Source organism: Sphaerodactylus townsendi, linkage group LG17 (genome assembly GCF_021028975.2).
Source record: "Sphaerodactylus townsendi isolate TG3544 linkage group LG17, MPM_Stown_v2.3, whole genome shotgun sequence".
NCBI lineage: Eukaryota > Metazoa > Chordata > Lepidosauria > Squamata > Sphaerodactylidae > Sphaerodactylus > Sphaerodactylus townsendi.
This window is the reverse complement of record NC_059441.1, coordinates 6437876-6459913: the sequence shown is the minus strand read 5'-3', so window position 1 is coordinate 6459913 and position 22038 is coordinate 6437876. Positions and strand designations below refer to the sequence as shown.

The following is a 22038-nucleotide window of genomic DNA, read 5'->3' as shown; positions in this document are numbered from 1 at the left end:
CTATAAATGATCCTGAGATGAAGGTAGCCTCTGGGATGCAGGGTGACTTCCTACAAGCCTTCCAAGATCCGAATTTATCCCCAATCCACATGGGATGCATTTAAACTTAAGATCATCCCATCACTGGGCTCCAAGAAGAAGAACAGGAGAGTGTGAGTTTATTCTCCCGCCCTTTCTCTCTTATAAGGAGTCTCAAAGAGGCTCACAAACTCCTTTTCCCTTCCCGTCAACGGACACCCTGTGAGGGTAGGCAGTGTTGAGAGAGTTCTGAACAAACTGTGACTAGCCCCAGGTCACCCAGCAGGAATGCGGGAATGGGGAAGTAACCCCGGTTCACCAGTTAAGAGTCTGCCATTCATGTGGAAGAGTGGGGAATCAAACCCGGTTCTCCAGACCTGCTCTTAACCACAACACCATGCTGGGAAAGAGAGTCCCAGCTCTCCACCCTCCTTTGCCAACTATGACGGCCACTTACTCTCATGCTCTTCATGCACCACAATGTTCACACGATCAATACATGACTGGATGTCATTCCACGTGACGAACTGGGTCCCGTCGTCCTGCACCTGAGCTTTCAGCTTCAGGAGGTCATCAATGTACCTGCACATCCAAAAGACCAGGAAGTAGGTCACAGAGCTCCCAGAAACAGCACAAGGCAAACATCCCGCCCCCCTTGTCAGGATCAAACAGCAGCATTCCTGAGAGCAGAAATGGTTTGGAAGCCCAGCTGGGCTTGAGCGTCTCTCCAGTGGCCTCCTGCAGAGCGCTTGGGACTGAGGGCCCAGGGGAACCCCACCCACCCACCCCCCCTCCCCGCACCCACACCTGGCAAGCCTGACCCGCGTTCCCTTCCCCAGCCCTCTTCCCTATTCAAACTGGCCCCTGCTGTTCCTGAAAGTATTAAAGCCCTAACAAGGAACTGACCTCTGTGAATTTTCATCCTCCACATTGGTCAGGCCTGTCACAGGGCTGCTCAGCTGCTTCCATACCAGGCTCACATCTCCTGAGTCCAGTGCTCGGTTGATTAGGGCCACCGAAGACAACATCTCCACAGCAACAGTCAGCTCCGGGTGAGTGAGATTGCCCTGCGCAAGGAGAAGGCGATCAGGACCACCCCTGCCCCACAGGGTGAGTGTTGTGGAACCAGGAATGGGAGGAAAAGGCCAGACACGTTGCGGAAGCAGATCAAGAAGAAAGGGTGTCCAGGGGACCGGCTGCTGGCTCAGACCCCACTCAGGAGCACCAAAAGGAACTCAAGAAGGCAGCTTGTAATTGAAACCACCCCACAATGTTAAAAACAAGCCATTGATTGCAAGCTGTTGGATATTTGCAGCATAAAATAAAAACTACCCATAAAACAGGTACAAACCATTTAAAAAGCTGATAAGATAAACTTCCTAATTAAAAATTTGAGGAAAAAGACATGGCAGTTCTATTCACCAGCCACTTGTGGTATTAAAGAAAGAGAAGAAGACAGACGCCAGTCACGCCTCAAGGGGAACGAGGTTCACAACAACAACAAACAGCCCAGTCTCCAGTTGCTGCTGCCTGCCTCGCCTCTGAAGGGGACGACTCGGAGAGGCAGATCTTGACTAATGGGATTTCTGAAATCCCAATCCTACGACTGTGCTTATTAGATGTTATCCTATTAAATGAATTGACTTGCCCTGTATAACCGTCCTTAAGCCTCAATGAGAAAGGTGGACAAAAATAATAAAAATGAAATACAACTATGGGGAGTCTGGACAGATATGGACTCTCCGTCCTCAAGGCCCCACGCCATCAATGCCCCCAGTCATGTGCACAACACCATGGACTTTCTGAGGAAAATACAATCCTCTGACCACCTTCCAGAAAACACTATGCGCGCTCAGTCTCTAGGTACTAACATCCTCCACAAAGACAGACTTTAGGAACACTGCCTCTGACAATACTACAGCTGTCTTCAGATTTACACCTGATCTTAACGGAAAGGCAGTGTTTCTGCTCCTACCCATTAATACCGCTCTGCTCCTTGTGATTTCTTGATGACATTTCTGTTATCTGGATACAGAGGAAAGGTGCCCTTGAAAAATTTCACCAGGACTTCAGCAACATTTCACCCCAACATTAACCTGACCATGAATCAATATAACAAAGTAGTACATTTTCTAGATACCGCTGTAGAATTCATGATGGATGTATAACCTCCACCTTATACACAAAACCTATTGGGCACTACAAGCTTCCAGTTACTAGTCTAAACACGCCGAACAATCCACTGCCTGTAGTCCAGCTGAGCTCTGCAGCCACGTATGTCCCAATCCCTCTGACCGAGGTTCTCATCTGAGGGATCTACAACCAACATATCCGGAATTACAATGCCCACCTAAGATTTGCAAAGTCAGAATGGTACACACAGGGATAACATGCTGCAAGACAGACCTACACAAAACAACCAGCAAACACTACTGGTGGTCACATACAGCTCACATCTCAAACCAATTCAATGCATCATTAATTAACCACAACTCATACTCCTCTCATAGGCAATAACTCCTGACTTATAATAATGTTCTAGTGAAAATGGACACAGACTCTTGGGCCAGGGCCTGAAAAAAATCAAGATGTCAGCACCACCAGCACCAGATTTAACAGCACCAGCCACGCCATCTCTCGTTCATTCCTTTGCTCATTTCCCAACATTATGAATTCCATCGAGTGTCAACAACGCCCTTCAACAATTAGACCAGTCCCTACACAAAAGAATAAATGGACATAAATCTGTCATTAAAAAACACAGTGCTCAGAAACCAGTGGGACAACATCTCAGTTTTCCAGAAAATTCTACTGTTCGCAAAAGGGTGGCAGCACTATAAACATGGATACAGAATTCTCTATTTACAGATTGTTTTGTATTTCCCACCTCTCTGCTTTGCACTGGATCTCTGAATTCTGACGCCCACCCACCACCACCTGTATCTGACAAAGCGAGCTCTGGCTCACAAAAGCACGTTACCTTCACTGGAAAGACAACTTCTAAAATATTTTCACAGAAGAAGGAAAAGGAAAGACCTTCGACTCCTGAGCTGCTTCACTACAAAGGAACAATCGGTCACATCTCTGCCATTCCCTAGAACTGGCCTAAGAAAATTTTGATACCAAGGCAGGACATCTAAATGGTGTGTGACCTCCACACACAGAGAGAGAGAGAGAGAGAGAGAGAAATGACAGCTATTTCATTTATTTGCCATCCTTTAACGGCACATAAAATCTCCCATCAGACACGCTGCCCTTCTACATATACGGATAGTACAGTCTGTTCTCTTCTATGACCGAGGCTACAGTTGGTTCTCTGAATACCATGAAGCACGGAGGCAGGCTGTGTCCTGCAGGCCCCATCTGTGAGCCTCCCAGAGCTGGACTAGTCTGACCGGGGAGAGACAGGCCCAAACACCGAAAGCACTGCTTGCCTTAGACATCAGCGCATTTCCCAGAGATCCCAAAACACACCTCAAACCAGTGCCGCTTACTCTGCCTTTGCCAAGCCCCAGTTGTCGCAGAGGGGCAGAAGCATGGAAAAGCTGACAGAGGAAGTGGGGGTTGTGCGCGCACACGAGAAGGGCCTCCCTCCCTAGCTCCCTCGCTCCCCTGGCTCCAAAGCCACAGCCAATCCCAGCCCATGCCACCATGTCTTTCTCACACCTGCTGTCCAGACAGCACACTCTGGGTGTGCCTGGAGGCTCCCGGAACTCACAGTGGGGCTCTGCTGCTGCAGGGTGGCCAGCTCTTTCTGGTACAGCTCAGCGGCAAAAGGGTAGACAGGGGGCAGCTGCGCCTCCGGATTCATCAGCTCCACGGCAGTCTTCTCAGCAATGCCGCTGCGGATTGCCACGTTGATTCGCCCAACCGCTGCTAACCCTGGGGACACAGAAAAAGGCCTAGTGGTAAAAGACTGTTTGTCCCCAGGCTGCCGAAGGATTTTCTTCCTTCTATCACATTTTTATCCTACCCTTAAGGTGGCATCTCCCTTCCCCAATGAGTCTTCACAACAACCCTGTATGGCAGGTTGAGTGTAGATGTTGATTGTCAGTGAGTTTCACAGCTGAGTGAGGATTTGAACTGAGTCTCCTCAGACCCATCTTCCAGCCCTTCCAGGCCACTGACTCCAGGAGAGAGGCGGCTCCCCTGCAGATCAGGTTGCGGCTGGTGAGGCAGCAGGAGCAGAGACCGGGGCTCTTTGTTTCCTCTGCTTTGAAGTGGGTGCCGACAGAACAAAGGCTGTCCGTTCATCATTCTGAGGAAGGCAAGCCCAGCAGGCAGCCACTCCGCCCAGAGGGGTCTTTCTCAGGCCCTCAGCCAGGACGAGGAGTGGAGCTAGGCCTGAGGGGCAGACGTGACGCCAGCGCACTGGGCATGAAGAGCACCCAGAGACTCCCGCTCTCGGGCCCGGGGGAAGACTTACTGTGCTGGTACTGCTGGGCCACGTGATTCGCCACGTCCACACCGGCCTGCAACTCCTCCTTCTGCAGAGGACCACCTCCCCCAACCTGCAGCCAGAGAGAAAGACAGACATCTTTGGCCAACCTCCTTTGTTTGCACCCTGCCCTTCTCCCCAGCGAGCACCAAAAACAGCCCCCTTCACTCTGCCCTTCTCCACGCGTGTGAGGCAGGTGTAGATGACTGGCTGAAGGTCGCCCCTCAAGCCTCCGTGGCAGAGGGGGAATTCGAACCTGGGTCTGCCAGACCCTGGCCTGACACTCTGACCACCACACCACACCGGTCCTCTCATCATGGCCAGAACCAGCAGCTCTTCTTGGTCATTACGCTCTACATGCTGCTGACAAACACAGCACAGGCTCAGTCTGGCTGCACCGTGTTTGCTGAACATGCTGAACCAAAAGGCCACAGATCTGGGCAGAAAGTCCAACTTCAGCACCTGGAGGCAGGGGCCGAGGGACAATTGCACTGACTGCTATGCTCACCAGTGAAGCTGAGAGCACAGATGTGGACCACACCTGCTTCTTAATTCCCTGTCAGGCACTCTGTAGCGCAGGCCACACTGACCCCCAGACACTCCGGCTGCCCTGGAGAGCAAAGGAGCGAGAGTCGCTCGTGCACAGCGGGGCCTGCACAGGCTCTCTCATACCTCCTGCTTCTGCTGCTTGTCACTCAGCAGCTGCTTCAAGTACCAGTCGCCGTTTTCAGGCCGCAGCCCCCGGAGCCCAAGAGCTGCTGCAGAGAGCGCCTTGTACAAAGCTGCTGCATCTTCCTGCTCCAGAGCCAAATAAATCTTGGATAAGGCTGAGGATGCTACAGAGAGAGAGAGAGAAGGGAAGAACAAGGTCACCTTTGTCCTACAGGCGCCCAGTCCCTTCTTGCCTCCCCATGACTGAGACGGAGAGTTTCAAAGGAAGGGATGGATTCATGGAGCGCATCAGAAGGTGCCAGCAGTCATGGGCCCTTAAGGGTGCAGTTTTCATGCAGCCTCCTATGGCTCATTACTAGCCAAACCTCTCTCTGATTCAGTCTAACGCGGAAGAAGTGAACAGAGTTCAAGATGGGGAAATAAATGGAAAAGTGAGGGAGAAAATATCCCACTTGCTGGATAAAAAGGCAGCCGGGAGAGGAGGCAGCACACTCACTGTTGACTTTGTTGACGTTGCCCTGGATCTCTGCTTGAGTCAGCAGCTCTTCGTACACATCCCGTTCTCTTTCCACATCCTCAGAGGCAATCTGGAGGGAAAACAGATTGCTTAAAAGCACACCCCATAGAGGCAAAGCCTTTTACCCCTAAGGGTGTCGAGAGCTCAAGCTGTATGATAAACAGCCAGTGACCCCCATGGCTACTTCTGCCTCATCTACGTGAGCAAGGTGCCACCCAGAGACCCAGCAACAGAATCATCCCAATGAAAGAGACACCCCTGTGGGGATCAGCAGTCCGAGCTGATCTGCACGACCTCAGAGAAACGTGCCCCCCCCCCCACTTGTGCACCAGGAAGGGAGCACCTCAACCCTGCAAAGGATCCACTACTCAGAGAATTAAAAACTGGGCGTCAACGTGATACAGTCTATAAAACGGAGGAATGGGTCGTCCCCCACACTTATCACCTCTCAGTATGTTTATGCAATTTAAACCTTTAACTCATCACGCTGACACTACAGATACAGCCGGGTCGGTAAGGCAGAGCTGCGGGTCAGACATAAAAGCAGCACAGACAGCAGCTGCACTCCACGGCTGCTGAACTGGCACGGCAACCAACACAGAGCGTGCCCTCCGGGTCCTCCCTCCCAATTCAGCAGGAAGATCACCAAAGATGGGATTGAGGGCTCCAACCACCATAGTCCTGACTCAGACAGGCAGAGATGCAGAGCTTGTACCCGGTTCCGAGCGCTGTCTGTCTTGGCCTGCTTGGCCTGGTACAGGGTGCCCTGATACACCGGGGCCAGGAGCTCTTCCAGGTTCACCAGCATGGCATTGGGGTTCTTCATGGCTGCAAAGGTTTCAGCGGGGATCTGGCGGTCGACAGCATCATTGATGGCAATCACTGCTGCGTGCACTGGAAGAGAAGGAGGCCACGGCTTCCATCAGCCACACACCAGGGAGCCCTGAGAAAGGGGCCAACTGCCGGATCTCACACCCGGTCACGGCAAGCCCCAGCCAACCAGGCACAGATTTCACTCGCGTGGGCCCTGAGAGAGGGTGACTTCAGCACTCCCACAACTGGGGGGACGGGGAGCCTTAGTGAAAGCCCTGCTGTGCAAGATTGTCAGGGGCAGCTGGCTTAGGAAGGGCCACGTGACAGGGGGGTGGGCACCATTTCTGCACACAGGAACACCATTCTTGACATTTCACTAGGAACAGGCTGTCTGCTTCTGACTTGGCAGCTCCACCCAATCAACCCAGCAGAAAGAATGAACTTCGTTTCCTCTTACACGCTGCTTCATCCACAGAGAGTTCGTTGGCCAGGATCCCCCCGATTTTGCCGAAGGCGGGCATCTGGATCCCATACTTGTCCAGCTCACTCCTCATATTACTGATCTCCTCCTCTGAAACACAATGAGAAGATCCAGAAACCCATTACGTGACACAGGCGCCCAAGCAGGAGGATAAGGCACAGGGCTGGAATAGTTTCTGTTCTTAAGATGCCCAGTGGTGATCCCTACTCCTGACGCCCCGTCCCATAAAAGCACTTGTTCTTTGGCAGGCAGCCAAGACAGCAGCTGACCTACCCAGCCTTCTCCCCTGGGTCTCCCACCTCCGAAGGAGACAAAGAGAACAGAAGGAACATGTTTGCCCTCACCTGTGAAGTCCACTTTGCCATATAGGTCTTGAATCTGTGGGGCCAGTCCCAACTTGAACAGGTACAGACTGAGAAAGGACAGGGGAACCAATCAGAGTCTTCCAAACAAGGCAAAAACCATCTCCTTATGTAACTCATCCAAGTTGAAAATTGTCATCTTTCCCCATCTTCTGCAGTGGCTGCAGTCCAATTTCCTTGAGCTAGGGCCAAACAGATAGCCCTTCATGGACTACAGCCCACTTCATCAGATGCTTTAAATTTATCCTTCCATCAGCAACATGAGAGGGATACACTATGTGGTTCAAAGGTCATGAAATGCAAGAGGCCATCAATGGCATCTGTATTCAAAAGTTAAAAGTGTACAAGATAACTAGAGTGAGCCCTCACAAAAGTTGTCTTCCTAATTATACTCTAATTTAACATCACTAGTGGGTCACTTCAATTTTAACTCCTGCTTAAATAAACCAAATAATGAATTCTATTTAAATAATGTATTGGAGACATGGTAACTCTCAAGTCACTAGCAGTCTGTTCGACAGTGAAAGATTTCTGCAAGTTGTCGGTTCCAATGGCACACCTCTGCTGTAGACAGAAGGTCACTGCATGAATGGTGCTGAGTGGAGCATCAGCATCATGCAGATACATCTGGGTATGCATTTTCGCTTTGCTGACAGGGGTTTCATTTCAATCATGTTATCAAAGTTCACTCTGGCTAACAAAAACTTATGCTGTAATAAATCAGCCAGTCATGAAGGTGGAATGACTTCTTTTTGAAATGAAAAGGGTGAGAAATCCTGTTGTTGTTGTTGTTTTTCAAAAAAGAAACCAGAAACAAAACTGAACCTGTCAGAAAGTCAGAAGAGTAGATAACAGATAGCGAAAGGAGAGTCGGGCGCCACTGTTTGCCCAGACTAGTAGTGCAGATGCTTGTGCATCACTGTGCAAAATTAACAGGATGCTGGTTGGCCTGGAGAAATAAGTAAGTTGTGACTTGTGAGTTCTGCATCATGAGAAATACACAAGCCCCATAAAGAGACTCTTGTGTGTCAAAGCTTCTCTGGGGCTGAAAATGGCCCTCGCTTGTTTTGCTGACTCATGCTTTGTCCTCATCAGAGACTGTTGAGAAAACTCAGCAATAAAGGAATAAGAGGGGAAGTCCTCCTATGGATTAAAAACTGGTTGAGAAACAGGAAACAAAGAGTGGGTGTAAATGGGAAGTTCTCACAATGGAGAGATGTCGGGAGTGGTGTCCCCCAAGGATCCGTTCTGGGACCAGTGCTCTTCAACCTATTCATAAATGACCTGGAAGTAGGGGTGGGTAGCGTGGTGGCCAAGTTTGCAGATGATACCAAATTATGTAGGGTGGTGAGAACCACAAAGGATTGCGAAGAGCTCCAAGCCGGACCTTGGATAAATTAGGTGAGTGGGCTAAGAAATGGCAAAATGCAGTTCAATCGTAGCAAAATGTAAAGTGATGCACATAGGGGCAAAAAATCCAAACTTCACATACATGACGCTTACAGTAGGGGTCAGGTGCTATCAGTCAAGCAGACCAGGAAAGGATTTAGGCTGTGTCTTGAAGTTGATAGGGGTTCCATGGGAATGTCAACTCAATGCATGGCAGCAGCTGTGAAAGTAAGGCAAACTCTATGCTGGGGATCAATATTAGGGAAAGGGAATTCGATCATAAACTGCAAAGTAGTGATTGTCATTTGTTTATATAAAGTCAGTGGTGCGACCGCGACTTTGGAGTACTGTGGTTCAGTTCTGACTCGCCACATCTCCCAAAAAAAAAAGGATATTGAAAGGAGTTAGAAAAAGTGCAGAGAAGGGCAATGGGAGGATGATTGAGGGACTGGAGCACCTTTCCTTAGGAGAGGCTGCAAGGCATTTGGGACTCTTTTAGTTTGGAGAGGGAGACGCCTGAGGGGGGATATGATTGAAGTCTATAAATTATGCATGGGGTAGAAAATGTTGACAGAGAGAAATTTTTCTCTCTTTCTCACAATACTAGAACCAGGGGGCATTCATTGAAAATGCTGGGGGGAAGAATTAGGACTAATAAAAGGAAACACTTCTTCACACAACGTGTGATTGGTGTTTGGAATCTGCTGCCACAGGAGGTGGTGATGGCCACTAACCTGGATAGCTTTAAAAGGGGCTTGGACAGATTTATGGAGGAGAAGTCAATCTATGGCTACCAATCTTGATCCTCCTTGATCTGAGGTTGCAAATGCCTTAGCAGACCAGGTGCTCAGGAGCAGCAGCAGCAGCAGAAGGCCATTGCTTTCACCTCCTGCATGTGACCTCCCAAAGGCACCTGGTGGGCCACTGCGAGTAGCAGAGTGCTGGACTAGATGGACTCTGGTCTGATCCAGCAGGCTCGTTCTTATGTTCTTATGTCTGCGGGAGGTCTTAAGTTCAGCCCCCGGTATCTCCACTTAAAGAATCTCAGGAGGGTCTTGACAGACAAGTCTCTGCCCCAAGTTCCTTGAGAGGTGGTATCAGTCAAAGAAGACCAGTCTAGGCCCAATGGACCAAGGCAGCTTCAAACATACCTGAGTGCATGAATGCAGTAGATGCAGCGTGGCATGTTCTTCCTGTCATAGATGTCTGTCGTTTCTGGGTAAAAGATCTGAATCAGAAAAGGCACACTCATTATTCACTGTACTTTGGCAGGGCAAATTAATTGCTTTAAGAGTGGGAATTCAGGCACCTGCAATACACCAAGGGAGTCATAAGGAGAAAGAAAAGAAAAGCCTATGTCCAGAAGCTGGAGAAAAACACCAGGCAAGGGAATGGACAGCCCTGGGACCTGCAGGAGCTATGACAGTTCTCCAGGGCCTTGTAAGACAGAGCTATTTCACCAAGCCTGTGGTTGAGGAGAGCAACAGGTCTGAAGGCATCTGGCCTCCCCCTTCCCTCTTTCCAACCACCTGCCCTGCTGTTCTCCCTTCTTTCCTTTCCCTTCTGAATGTATGAGAGATAGACTGAGGGATGGGAATGGGTCTCTATTAGACATGCTTTATCCCCCAGAGGGAATTTGTGGCACTAGAGACTAGATGCACTGTGTTTTTATTGGTCATTGTTTTATTGTAAGCCGCCCTGAGAGCCCACTGGGGAAGGGCAGCCTGAAAGTCAAATAAATCAAATCAAATGTTCAAGATGCTGTGACAAATGCTCTGAAGAAAAACAACTCTCTCGTAGGGACAAGCTAGTCTTAGCTCCACCCCCCACCCCCCAGCACATGAAACCCACAAGCAAAAGTTACCTTGGGAAGGCCAATTTCAGCCATTGCATTCAGCCACTGAATCACATTATCTGTATGGCGGAAATGGAGACCTGTGGCCTGAAACGGAGAAGAGGGAGACATAAGAACACACAAAGAGGCAGACAGCAGGCTGGGCTAGGAAGGCGGCAGCAGCAGCAGCAGCCAGGGTGTAACAGCTGGAAATTGTCTTCATTCAGAAACCAAAGGTATCTATGTGATTGAGATGAATTCCTACCTCATGGTAACTTCTTAATGCTACAAACCAAATGTTGCTAAAAGATACATGTAACTAGCCTCCTATATGTTACCCCTGCCATCTGGGGCATGCTTCCCTTGATCTTTACTTTATGGCTTCACATGCTTTGTAGATAACTAGGCTTTCACCTGACACCCTGATCCCATGAGAAAGGGAATTGTATCCGTTATCTCATGGGGGCAGGAAGGCAGGTGGCTTTCTCTAACTGTCTGCCACTGACCTGGGGGCACCTCAGCACCGGAGACTGTTTTTCACAATTTCTTGGGAATTCAGGAGGGGGGACTTGTCAGGGATAAAGGGGGTGGTAAAAGCCAGGTTTGTCAGAACTGGCATTGCCAAGTTTTGGTGCTCTGATGCTTCTCAATAAACGCTACTGATCAACTACACAGAGTCCATTTATTGGCTTAAGGTTCAAGACCTAACACACTTCATCAGAAGATTTATACCAAAGTCAGACACAAGGTGTCTCTATGCAATAAAACAGTCCAACAGCGCTCTGCAGCATCCTATTTTGAAAAGGTTTTCTCTGATCCACTAGAATATATGCCTTTATCAAATATAATTATATTATGGCATTTAAACAAGGACACTACCAATAGGTTATTCTAGAAGGCTGGGTATAAGCATTCAGTAAATAAACTGAACAGAGCTGGAAACAAGCTCCTTGTCTACCTGGCTCACCTGCCCTGCTCTGCTACCACACCTCCTTTTTGTTTTTTTGCACTACAAGAATCTTCACTATTAGTGCGAGAAATGCTCACCTTGTATCGGGTCTGTTCCCGGTCATAGATCTTCTTGAGAGACACCACTTTGGGGGAGAAAAAGTTTCCAAGCTTGGCCAGATAGACCCCATTCCTCAGTCCCTCTTCCAGCTCGGTTGTGGGTGGCAGTTCTTCACTAAGGCATGCCTCCATCCACCTGAAAACAGAGGGGGCGATGATTGGACAACCTCCTATTCAGCATCTCCTCGTGAGTCAAGCTCACCATCATTTGTGCATCTGGCCCACCTCTCCTCAGGCAACCGTAGAAAGAGAAATGTTTTTCCCCCATCATCAGCCCTGTCTGGAAGTTCATATTGCTGCAAGTTCTTTGCACAGATTTATATACTGTAGACTCTCAACCTGGTGGCTTTCAAATCATATGCAAAGAGTTACTAAAACATAACATCATTTTACAAACATTTAAGAGCAGCCAATGGCAAAGGCCGGAGCCCTGAGCACCCCAGCAGGCAATCCACCAAAAAGTGAAAGGGAGAACAACACTGCACTGACCTGTAACTGTTGTTCCTTGAGTGGTCTTCTGCGTAGGCACACATTGGGTCTGCGATTGCACAGGCCAGCAGCCACAGCAACTGAACAGCAAGGTTCTGTGAAGATTTGAATACCAGAACCTTCCAGAGTGCTCCTACCCCTCACCTCAGCCCTCCTATCGCCACTGAAGAATCTGTCCAAAACAAGGTAAGCCTTTCACAATCAGAAGGCAATCAGGAACAGAGGGATGTGTGCCTGCAGAGAAGACCACTCAAGGAACTACAGTTACAGGTCAGCGCAACACTGTTTTACCTCTTTGTGGCCTTCTGTGCAGTCCCACACTGGGAGAGCAGCAAGCTCATTCCATGCCAGGAAGTGGGTGTGAGGCCGTGTCTGGAGCACCGACCACCACGACAAAGCAAAGTAAAACATGCTTTTTTAAACTGAACCAGTCATTAAAACAAAGAATGCAAAACTGCCTTTCCCACATCAGTAGGCCATGAAGAGGTAACAGACCAGTCTTCACCTGGTGACTAAAACTACTCAAGCAAATGGAGTCAGGGAGCCAAGATGCCTCCAAGGCCCTGCCTCTTCGGTGACCACCTGCCTCACCTGGAAAGGTACAGATGGACCAAGCCGGATTTCTGCAAATGATGTGGATTAATGAGAAGGTTCATGTGAGAGAAACAGTTGATCCCAGAGCATCCCGGCCCATAAAGCACTGTGAACTGTGCCCAGAACCTGACAGCCAGACTCCATTTCAAATTCATTCAACATCTTCTTCCTCGAATCATAAAATCATAGAGTGGGAGGAGGCCACAAGGGCCATCAAATAATGAGAAGCTGCAGCGGATGAATCAACAGACATGAGACAGAAATACAACATGGGAATCACTCCAGGCATCCAGGCATTTCCTTCTTCCCCAAAGCCCCTGAGCGGGACCTATGGGTACAGTTAAAATTCTTTCCAAGATAATAAGTAGAAAAGTAAAAAAAAAAAAACCTTGATAAATATAGAACAAAACCCAGGAGCTGGATAAAGAACACTGTTCTAGTAAAGAAAGTATCTGGTAAAAAGAACTGAGAAACTGACACTGTTGAGTGGAATGAACCAAATCCTGCTCCCTTATGTGTGGGAATTTCAAACTTATCAGCTGAAGAATACAACTTGACCTCCTTGTTTCCCTGGTTTCTGCACCCATTCAAAACTTGTCACGTTCTTGACTTCGTTTCGATTCTTTAAGTGGGCAAGTTGCCATCCTTACCTCAGAGTAGAGTAGAAGGAACCCCCCCTTGTACGTTTCCGAGGTTCCACTCATGCTCTGAGGAGGACCCCATTTCAGATCTAGGGAGATCTCAGCGTCCAAAGGTCATGTCAGCTAAAGAGAAGGAATTTCTTTTGTGCTGCCAGATGGAAGGTGAGATGGAAGATCACGTGGCTGACTTGCATGGTTCTAAGTGCCCTCCTTAGATCTAGAATAGCCCCAGCTTTCTTCTTCACATGCTGAAGTTGTGGGCAGGAGGATGGCAGATGACTCGCTGTAGAAGTAGAAGGATTCAACCAGGTCACAGCCTTGAAGATGCCTAGCAGATCGACTCTGGCCAAAAAGGTGAGGCTGACTGTACCCTGGTGGAATGGGTGTCGACCATGGGCTGGCATTCCACTTCCATCCAAGGTACAGGCTAAGGGAATAGCTGTTGACACCCACCTGGATAGTGAGTAGAGGCATGCATCCCTTTACGTTGTCCTTGAAAACAAATGAAGTGGTTACCGTCTAATCTGAATTCTGAGGTTCTGTTAAAAGTAAAACAGCAGAGCCTGGCGAACATCATGAGCGCGCAGGGCCTTCTCACATCGTACTTTGGGGAGGGGAAGGGCATCTAATGGCCATCCATTAGATGCCTCCTTCAGTGGTCTAAGGAGACCCCCATCGATAAGGAAGGAACTGGTCGTTACAACACCTTTTCCTGGCAGGTTTTTAAAAGCCAGGATGGGCCCAGACCAGCCACGCAACAAACTTATATTCTTATAGCAGTAAAGTCAGTCATGATCTGGCTGTTCTGGGCCAATCCTGCCACGTCTCCCCCCTGGGACGCCGGACCCTCTGCCTGCTCTTCAGTGCAGCTTGCAGGCATGGGCCAATCTGCTCATCAGACATCTGCAGGCCTCTATGGTCATGGCTGCCCCTTCGCCTGCCTCCCCATGAGGACGGAGGGCGTGCTCCCCCCCCCCTTGGGAGCTGGCACCAGAAGGGGGTGTCAAGCTGCACAGAAGGGGTGGGGGGGTGAGGTGAGGATATATTGGCAGCTGTTTAGTTCTGTCAGTAGAAGTCTGAATGCTTAATCCTAATGCTGAGGCACGACAACGTTTGTTAAGCATAAGTTTGTTCAGTACATATTGCAAATACTTGGTTTTTTTCCTGGAAAAAAAAATCTACCCACGAAGTTCCAGAGGCCAAACTGCCTCACTCTTAAGTCTCTGGAAGAGGGGTGGCCACTTCTGTCAAGTCTCTCCCCCACATCAGGCCCTAAAATTGCCTCCCACCCTGGTCTGGAGAGTCCACTGACTGCCCCACCCCCACCCACCAACACTGGGGTGGTTCAGTGAGCAAGAGGAGGACGCAGGGAAGGTCTTGCTCCACGAGGTCTCCAGGTGGGTCGATACAAACGAAACAGGTAAGAGGGACCGGTAAGGAAAGCCTCCCATCCATGATCCCGTCAGCTGGGCACCCTGGCGCAGGTGTGCTACCACTGGACAAAGGCTTCCTCCTCTCCAGGTCGCAACGAATTGTTTGATTTTAAATGCCATGAGAGCTCCTTTTCCCGCTGGCCCACCTGCACTGTACATGCATACGAACATCTCTGAAGAAATAACACCATGAACAATATATTTTCCCCTCCACATAGCTGCCAGCAGGAGCCACGTTCAACCCATACTTGCCAGGCAGCCTGAAGGGTGAAGGGGGAGAGGGGCGTGTGTGTGTGTGCAACTAGTTGCCCTGCCCAGATTCTCACGCAGACAAGTCTGACGGCGAAGACAAGGAATCTGGGCACCAGCAGCCAATCCAGAAATGCAAGCTGTTTTCCCAGAGCTGAGCTCCCGCTCTCAGGGGCTGGGGCCAAATCACAACTTCTAAACGTTCCAGCCTCTTCCTGCTACACCCACTAATGCAAGAAACTTTCCAGTTGAGTGGCTCAGGGTGGCAACTTGACCAAACTGAAGGAATGATCTCATCTCAGACCACACCCAAAGCCTCTGCTCAGCCTCGGCCCAGCCAGACACAAGGAATGCACAGGCGGGACGCTGAAGCCTGCTGTTCTAGAGCCCCCACAGCCCTGCTCCCATGAGACCCCAAGAAAGGGGGCGTGGATCTGGCTCTCTAAGCAAGCATCCGGGGCTCCTGACTGCAGAAATGCTAACGTTCTTTGGTTTTAATATGATGCTAGATACCACAGATACGAAGAAGTAATGGTTCATATGTGGCTGTGTGTGCTATCAAGTCACAGCTGCTATATGGTGACCCCACAGATATATTCAGAGGCCTGCCTCCAGGTGGGCTGAGAGAGTTCTGAGAGAACTGTGACAGACCCAAGGTCACCCAGCAGGCTTCATGTGGAAGAGTGGGGAATCAAGCCCAGTTCTCCAGATTAGAGTTCACAGCTCCTAACTGCTACATGCTGGCTCTCTTAATGATTTATGCACTCATTTACTTAGTGCCACAGAAAGCTTGCTGAGAAAGCCGGGGGGGGGGGGGGGGGATTACAGACACTCTCAGCCTAACCTACATTGCAGGGTTGTTCTGAGGATATACATGAAGCTACATATGGGTTTCATGGATTACAGCAAAACTTCTGGCTGTGTGGATCATGAGAAGCTGTGGCTGGTATTAAAGGAAAAGGGCGTGCCACACTATCTGATTGTTTTGATGTGCAACCTATACGCTGGACAAGAGGCTACCGTTAGGACAGAATATGAAGAAATAGAATGCTTTCCAATTAGCAAAGATGTTAGAACAAGGATGTACTTTACCTCCCTAATATGCATGCAGAACGCATCACAAGAAAAACTGGAAAATACTAGATCAGTGGTGGCGGCTGAGACCTGATGGCCTTGCGGGTGCCAGGGTGGCACTCAGAGCCCCCCTCTCTCAGGGCACCCATCGCAAACAGAATCACTTCACACACACACACACATCTAGGCTGGCCTGGGCTCGATTATTAGCATTAAACCTAAGACCTACTTTTGGGACAGCAGTGTAGGTAACCCTGTTAAGCGCTGTTAAACCCTACTGATTTTCATGCAAAGAACTAAAGCATGATCCTTTACCTGGGAGTAAGCTTTCCGAGAGTTTGCTGGAAAATGGGGCTTGCTGCACGTTGAGTAAGCACGCTCCTAGGAGTGCAGTGGATCCACCTGTTGGAAGAGTTGCACGGTTGCTTCAAAGCAAAGCCACCGACTACCACCAAGCTTACTCCCGAGTAACGCACGCCTTGCAGCCAAGTGCTTTTTCTAAACTAAAACCTCAGTATTCAGGTTAAATGGCCGTGTTGGCACTTTGCGATAAATAAGTGGGTTTGGGGTTGCAATTTGGGCACTCGGTCTCGAAAAGGTTCGCTATCACTATACTAGGTGAAGGTGGAGTGAAAACTGGGAGGGAGAAACACCAACAATTTGAGATATGAAGATGATACTACACCAGGGGTGGCCAACTCTGGTGACCCTGCTGTTCATGGACTATGATTCCCATCAGTCCCTGCCAGCATGGCCAATTGAGGCTGATGGGAATCGTAGTCCATGAACAGCAGGGGCACCAGCGTGGGACACCCCTGTACTACACTAATGGTAGAAAACAGGTTGACTTAAAACAATTACTGCTGAAAAAGCAGCAGAGCAGGACCTCAGCTGAACGTCAAGATGACGAAAGTAATGGCTGTTGGAGAATTACTCCACTTTAGGGTGACCAAATGCGGACACTGAAAATGCTGAAGACTTCATCATCAACCAAACGGGAGAAAGCGGCCAAGAAATCAGAAGAGAGATTCAGACGAGGAAGGGAATTCAGACATGAAGCGGTTAAAAAAGACTCTGAGGGGTAAAGATGTGTCACCAGCAACCAAGATCAGGTCACTTCATGCCACGGTGTTCGCTATGATCATGAGCAAGCTGGACAATGAAGAAAGCAGATTCCTGTGAAATGTGGTGTTGGAAGAAAGCGCTGCAGACGCTAGGGACTGCCAAGAACACAAACAAGGGGATTCTAGCTCAAATCAAGCCTGAATTCTCCCTAGAAGCTAAAATGACTAAACTAAGGCTGTCGTGCTTCAGTCACATAGTGAACAGACAGGTGTCCCTGGAAAAGACAACAATGCTAGGAATGAAGGGAGCAGGGAAATAGCATGAGATGGACAGGCTCTATAAAGCAAGCCACGGTGCTCAGTTTGCAAGACCTGAGCAAGGCTGTTGAAGACAAAATAATGTTGGTAGGACGTTTTGGAGCACGGTCTGTCCCTCCAGTTCTTGACTATGCCGCCAAATGCCCTGAGAACCTGTCCGTCAAAAGAGCAGGAAGAGGGCATCAGGTGGGATGGGGCATGTGTCTGCCCTGAAGACCCAGAGGAACACCAGTGACGCCAAGGGCAAGAAGGGTTCCATCCGCAGTCTCAGGACAGCCCCACACGACTGGGGGTTTCCGTCAGCCACTGACTGCAGGAGGCAGGAGCATCAGCATCTTTCCTCGCCAGCAGTTCAGTGGCACGGTGCTTGACTGAGGCCTCCCTGGTGGGCTGTGGAGCTGACCTGCAGGTGACCACAAGTGGAACTCCCTCGTGGAGAGCGGTTGAAGCTCCTACAACCCTCGTTCCCTGAACTCTAATCTGCCAACGGCACTGTTTCCCTGATGCCCCACAGAATTCCTGGATCACCTCCACCACCCACATACAGATGGTTTGCAACACGGCTGCCTTACCCCCCCCCCCCGCCCTTTTAGGGCATAAAAACAAACGAAGGGGGACCTCCTGAAAGGACCGGATAATGCAAGAAAGCTCCAATGAGCTGAGCTTTTTATTATTTCAGAAGAGGGTTGTGGGGGGGGGGGGGGGAGAAGGTAGTACCTTCCAGGTGGAAGGCCAATAGTATCTTGGGAAGCAAATTTAACACCTGGGAGGTAGCACCACTCAGCTCTCAAAGAATTACAAAATGGTGGGTCAGTCCTGAGAGGAGCCAGCTCTCCCAGTCTCGTCTCATCAAGGGAAGAGTTGCTTTCTTGGAAAAGCACCCTAAGGAGCAAGCTGACAACGGCTCTGTGGACTAGCTCTGAGAACCACAACATCTGCCTCAGCCAGCACGGGGCACGGACCGTTGACCAGGGTGCTGCTGTCTGGCCTGCAAGTCCTCATTGACTATGGATGATGGAGGTGAATGATAGGCAGCATTCACTCTCCGTACAAACCTAAGTCCTCACTTGGAGAAACTGATTCGGGTTCAATGACTCTCATCTGGAGATGTTTCTGACTGTGACTCAGAGGCACAAAACAATGAGACATTCTGTTCCTCTTGGCCAGACTCAAAAGTTGCGGAGGGTGGGGGGTGAGGAGCGTCAAACCCGGGGATCAGGTTGCTGCGTTAGATCTGAAGCAGCACCCAAAGGGTGGCACAAGGTCCCAGGAGCTGCGGGAGCTGAGCTGGAGAAAAGGGTGGCAGTGGCGTAGGCCCTGCTGGCAGGGGCTGATGGGAATTGTAGTCCATGAACATCTGGAGTGCCACAGGTTTGCCACCACTGGTGTAGGCTGAGGCCAGACAGCCGGCTTTGGAACAGAAGACGTTGCACAGAGGAGTCGGAGTAAATTCGTTTTGGCATCACTGGATCCAGAGACTCAGGCAGGTGTCATCGGCAGAGCCGCCACCGCCACCTCAGGATCAATAGCACAGTGGATGTTTAGTCTGATGCTCCTTTGCACACAGATCTGATAAAGTTTGTTCTGGCCGGGACAAGTGCAGGTCACACATACTTGACACAGTAAGGTCTGAAGTCACAGAACAAACAAATCCAGATCAGGACTGGAGGAACCGAGGAAGATCTAGGACAGTGCATCAACTGAGACGACCACTCAGATGGAGGCCACACCAGAGTTTGGGAACCGAGTTGCTGCAAGGTGGTCAATAAGATTCTTTGCTGTAAAGTGACTTTCGGTGGGGGGAAGGCCCTCTCAGAGCGTGCTTTAGGGATAAATCCCACACGTGGAGACAATGTGGATCTCGCCCAGGGAGATTAGACAGAAGTCATACTCATGAGAAACAAGTCATTTCAGTGCTGCAGGTGGCACACTTCTTAAGCGGGGCCTTGAAAGCCATTTGTGAGACTCTAAACTAACATCGGTCTGAGGGACTCGACAAACGACTGGTCAGCAAAAGCTGTCTCAGTTAACTCACACTCGGGCGTAGTCGAAGAGAGAAGAAGCTAGCCAGCGAAAGACAGAAAACACAATGGAGAACCCTCATGGACAAAGAGAAGGGCTGAGCGGATCTGCACGCGTTGGTGTCAAGAAGCGAACGGAAGGGAAAGGGGGCCGGCCGCATGGTTTGGGTGTGAAGGAACTGTCGCAGATGATGCAGGGAGGAGAGTGCCCCCCGCTGTTGCTAAAACAATTCTGCTGGACTGGCTGGCCTGTGCAGGAGCAGATCCCAGCGTGGGACTGCGCTGAGACTGCAGATGAAAACCGGAGTCGCCAACACAGTCGTACGCCAACACAGTCGTACAACACAGTCGTACGAACCGGGACCCTCCAACCAACAGCAGGAAATGAGCGGTTCTGGAGATCACCATCTGTGCTCCTTGCTGTACATTCCCAGCTCTTGTGATGGGGGTGCGATGAACTGTGCTGCCATCGCCCCCCCCCCCCCCCCCCCCCCCCCCCGGCCAACACGCGAGAAGGAAGGAAGTCTGAAAGACGCTGCAGAAGAAGAACCATAATCCGTAAGCAGCCTGGGGCAGCCGTGTTTCTGTTTCTGCCAGCTGGCCAGCCCTATCCCAGGATGGGCTCCCGGGATGGGCTCCCGGACAACGTCTCAAAAAGACTGCACAGGAGTGGAGGGTCAGCAGAATCCACGCCGCAAGCTCTAGCAAAACAAGGACAAAGGACCCTTTGGCAAGGTTCCTGTGAGCGTTCCCACCAAACCAAGCCCACCCCCGGCTTCCCCCCACCCCCGGCTTCTCCCCCTCCCCCCCGCTCCTATCAATTCATGGCAACATGTAAGTAACAGTCATGCCAGTAGATCACACGCAGCCAGAACAGGGGTGAACAAGGCTTTGCCTGAAGGGCAAGGAGGAGTGAGGAAACCCGTCTGACTCGTTTTGTGGGATCTCAGTTACTTTCTCATTTCCTGCAACAGTAACAGAATTAAAACAAAGGACAACCCATTCCCGCCACAGCACGGAGCAATCCCTGGCAAATCAGTCCCAAACCCTCCTCCTCCTCCCACCTCGCACTGCCAACCACCCCAAGGCAGCGAGAGGGAGGACTCTGGGAGCCCAGCTGGGAGGCTCCCTCTCAACTGCTCTCTCTCGACAGGTCTCTGGGGTGCCCCGATCCACACACTGGCTGTGCCCAGAGAGTCAGGGATGGAAAGCGATTCTCTGCCTTTTAGAACCAGGGAGAGGGAGTGGCAGGCTGAGGAACGGGTGGAATGAAGGACAACCAGGCAGACATGGAAAGTGCCCTCCAGGAAGCCCCTCCCCAATCAGGCCAACAGCTGTCCTGGGACACACCCCTTGGGGAGCAAGGAGTCCTCAAGGTGCTCAGGTGAAGAGGTAGGCCAGGAGAACTCGGGCCAGTCAGAACCCCAACAGGGCAGCCATGGGCCCAGCAATGTGAACAGCAGGCTAGCCAGGGCTCAGGGCCCAAAGTGCTGGCAGGAACACCTTGCTTCACGGACCCTGCACCAGCTGAGAGTTCTCAGGCTATTAGCTCACCTGAGCCATCAATGGATGCAGCCAGCACAGCAGGAGGGAACCAGACACGCTAAAAGGCGTAGTGCTCGGATGCTGGGCAGGGCCGGGGGGTGGGGGGGGCTGCTTTTAGCAGGAAAAGGAATGAGTCCTCACAGGATCAGGATTTGTCTCCTGTGAAGACCCATAAGGGGGTCGTTTGGAAGGCAGGCAGGCAGATGCGGATGCCACCGGCGGCTGCCTCGCTGCCACTCACCGTGCTGAATTCTGCAGGCTCTGACCTGGACCCTTTGAACTACAGCCTCACCTAACAGATCCTTGGCCTTCCATTTTGGTAGCCCAGTGGATTCGGGGGAGACAAAATCTCCAGAAATTTTGAAATCACTGGGGGGAGGGGGAAAATGTTATTTTTCCCCCAGCAAAATTTTGACATAATGGGGAAAATTAAAATATATACAATATTTATTCTTCTACTAAATCTAATTCTGTTACTGACTGAACAACAGAAAATGCATCTAAAATTGTCCTATTTGGAATAGGTATGGATATAAATATCTAATTACATAAGAAAAATTGCAAGCATACTCAATAAGTGTGGAAGCGCTGCAAACTGCTATGTTCCTATGTTTGCACAGAACATGTACCACCAACATGTACCAAAATTCCCCAATTTTTCGACCTTTTCATGCTATATGTTTGGATTAGTTAAAAGCTTTGTAATATAAGGTTTTTCTCACTCAAAAAGATAAAATATTTCATATTCATATTTCAGTGCATCTTAAGACTTCCCAATTTTTTCAATACTAGACATTTTGAGTATGAAAGACATTTTACTTGTTGAAAAAGGGAAAATATTGCATAAGATTTTTTTAGTGTTCCACCAATTTTCCTCACTGCAAAACCTGAAAAACAGATCTCAGAGAAAAAAATGGGGCGGGGCAGGGGGGGAGGGAGAATCCATTCACAATCTGCCATGACGGCTGTCCTTCAGGAAAGAGAGGGTGCAGTTGCATTCTTAAAGTAGAAAAATTTA

The 22038-nt window shown here is 50.0% G+C and overlaps 1 protein-coding gene across 1 annotated transcript in view; it reads right to left on the bottom strand.

The window, feature by feature from the left end:
• IQGAP1 (IQ motif containing GTPase activating protein 1) overlaps positions 1-22038 on the bottom strand; it is a 71812-nt gene that overhangs the window by 31726 nt on the left and 18048 nt on the right. Inside the window, exons 3-14 of the mRNA XM_048481726.1 lie at positions 11572-11728; positions 10555-10632; positions 9842-9918; positions 7284-7351; positions 6916-7029; positions 6361-6539; positions 5625-5715; positions 5129-5292; positions 4445-4529; positions 3737-3900; positions 925-1085; positions 476-600 (exon numbers count right to left, since the gene is read on the bottom strand). Coding sequence (XP_048337683.1) covers positions 476-600; positions 925-1085; positions 3737-3900; positions 4445-4529; positions 5129-5292; positions 5625-5715; positions 6361-6539; positions 6916-7029; positions 7284-7351; positions 9842-9918; positions 10555-10632; positions 11572-11728 — 1463 coding nt within the window. The remainder of the gene's footprint in view (positions 1-475; positions 601-924; positions 1086-3736; positions 3901-4444; positions 4530-5128; positions 5293-5624; positions 5716-6360; positions 6540-6915; positions 7030-7283; positions 7352-9841; positions 9919-10554; positions 10633-11571; positions 11729-22038) is intronic.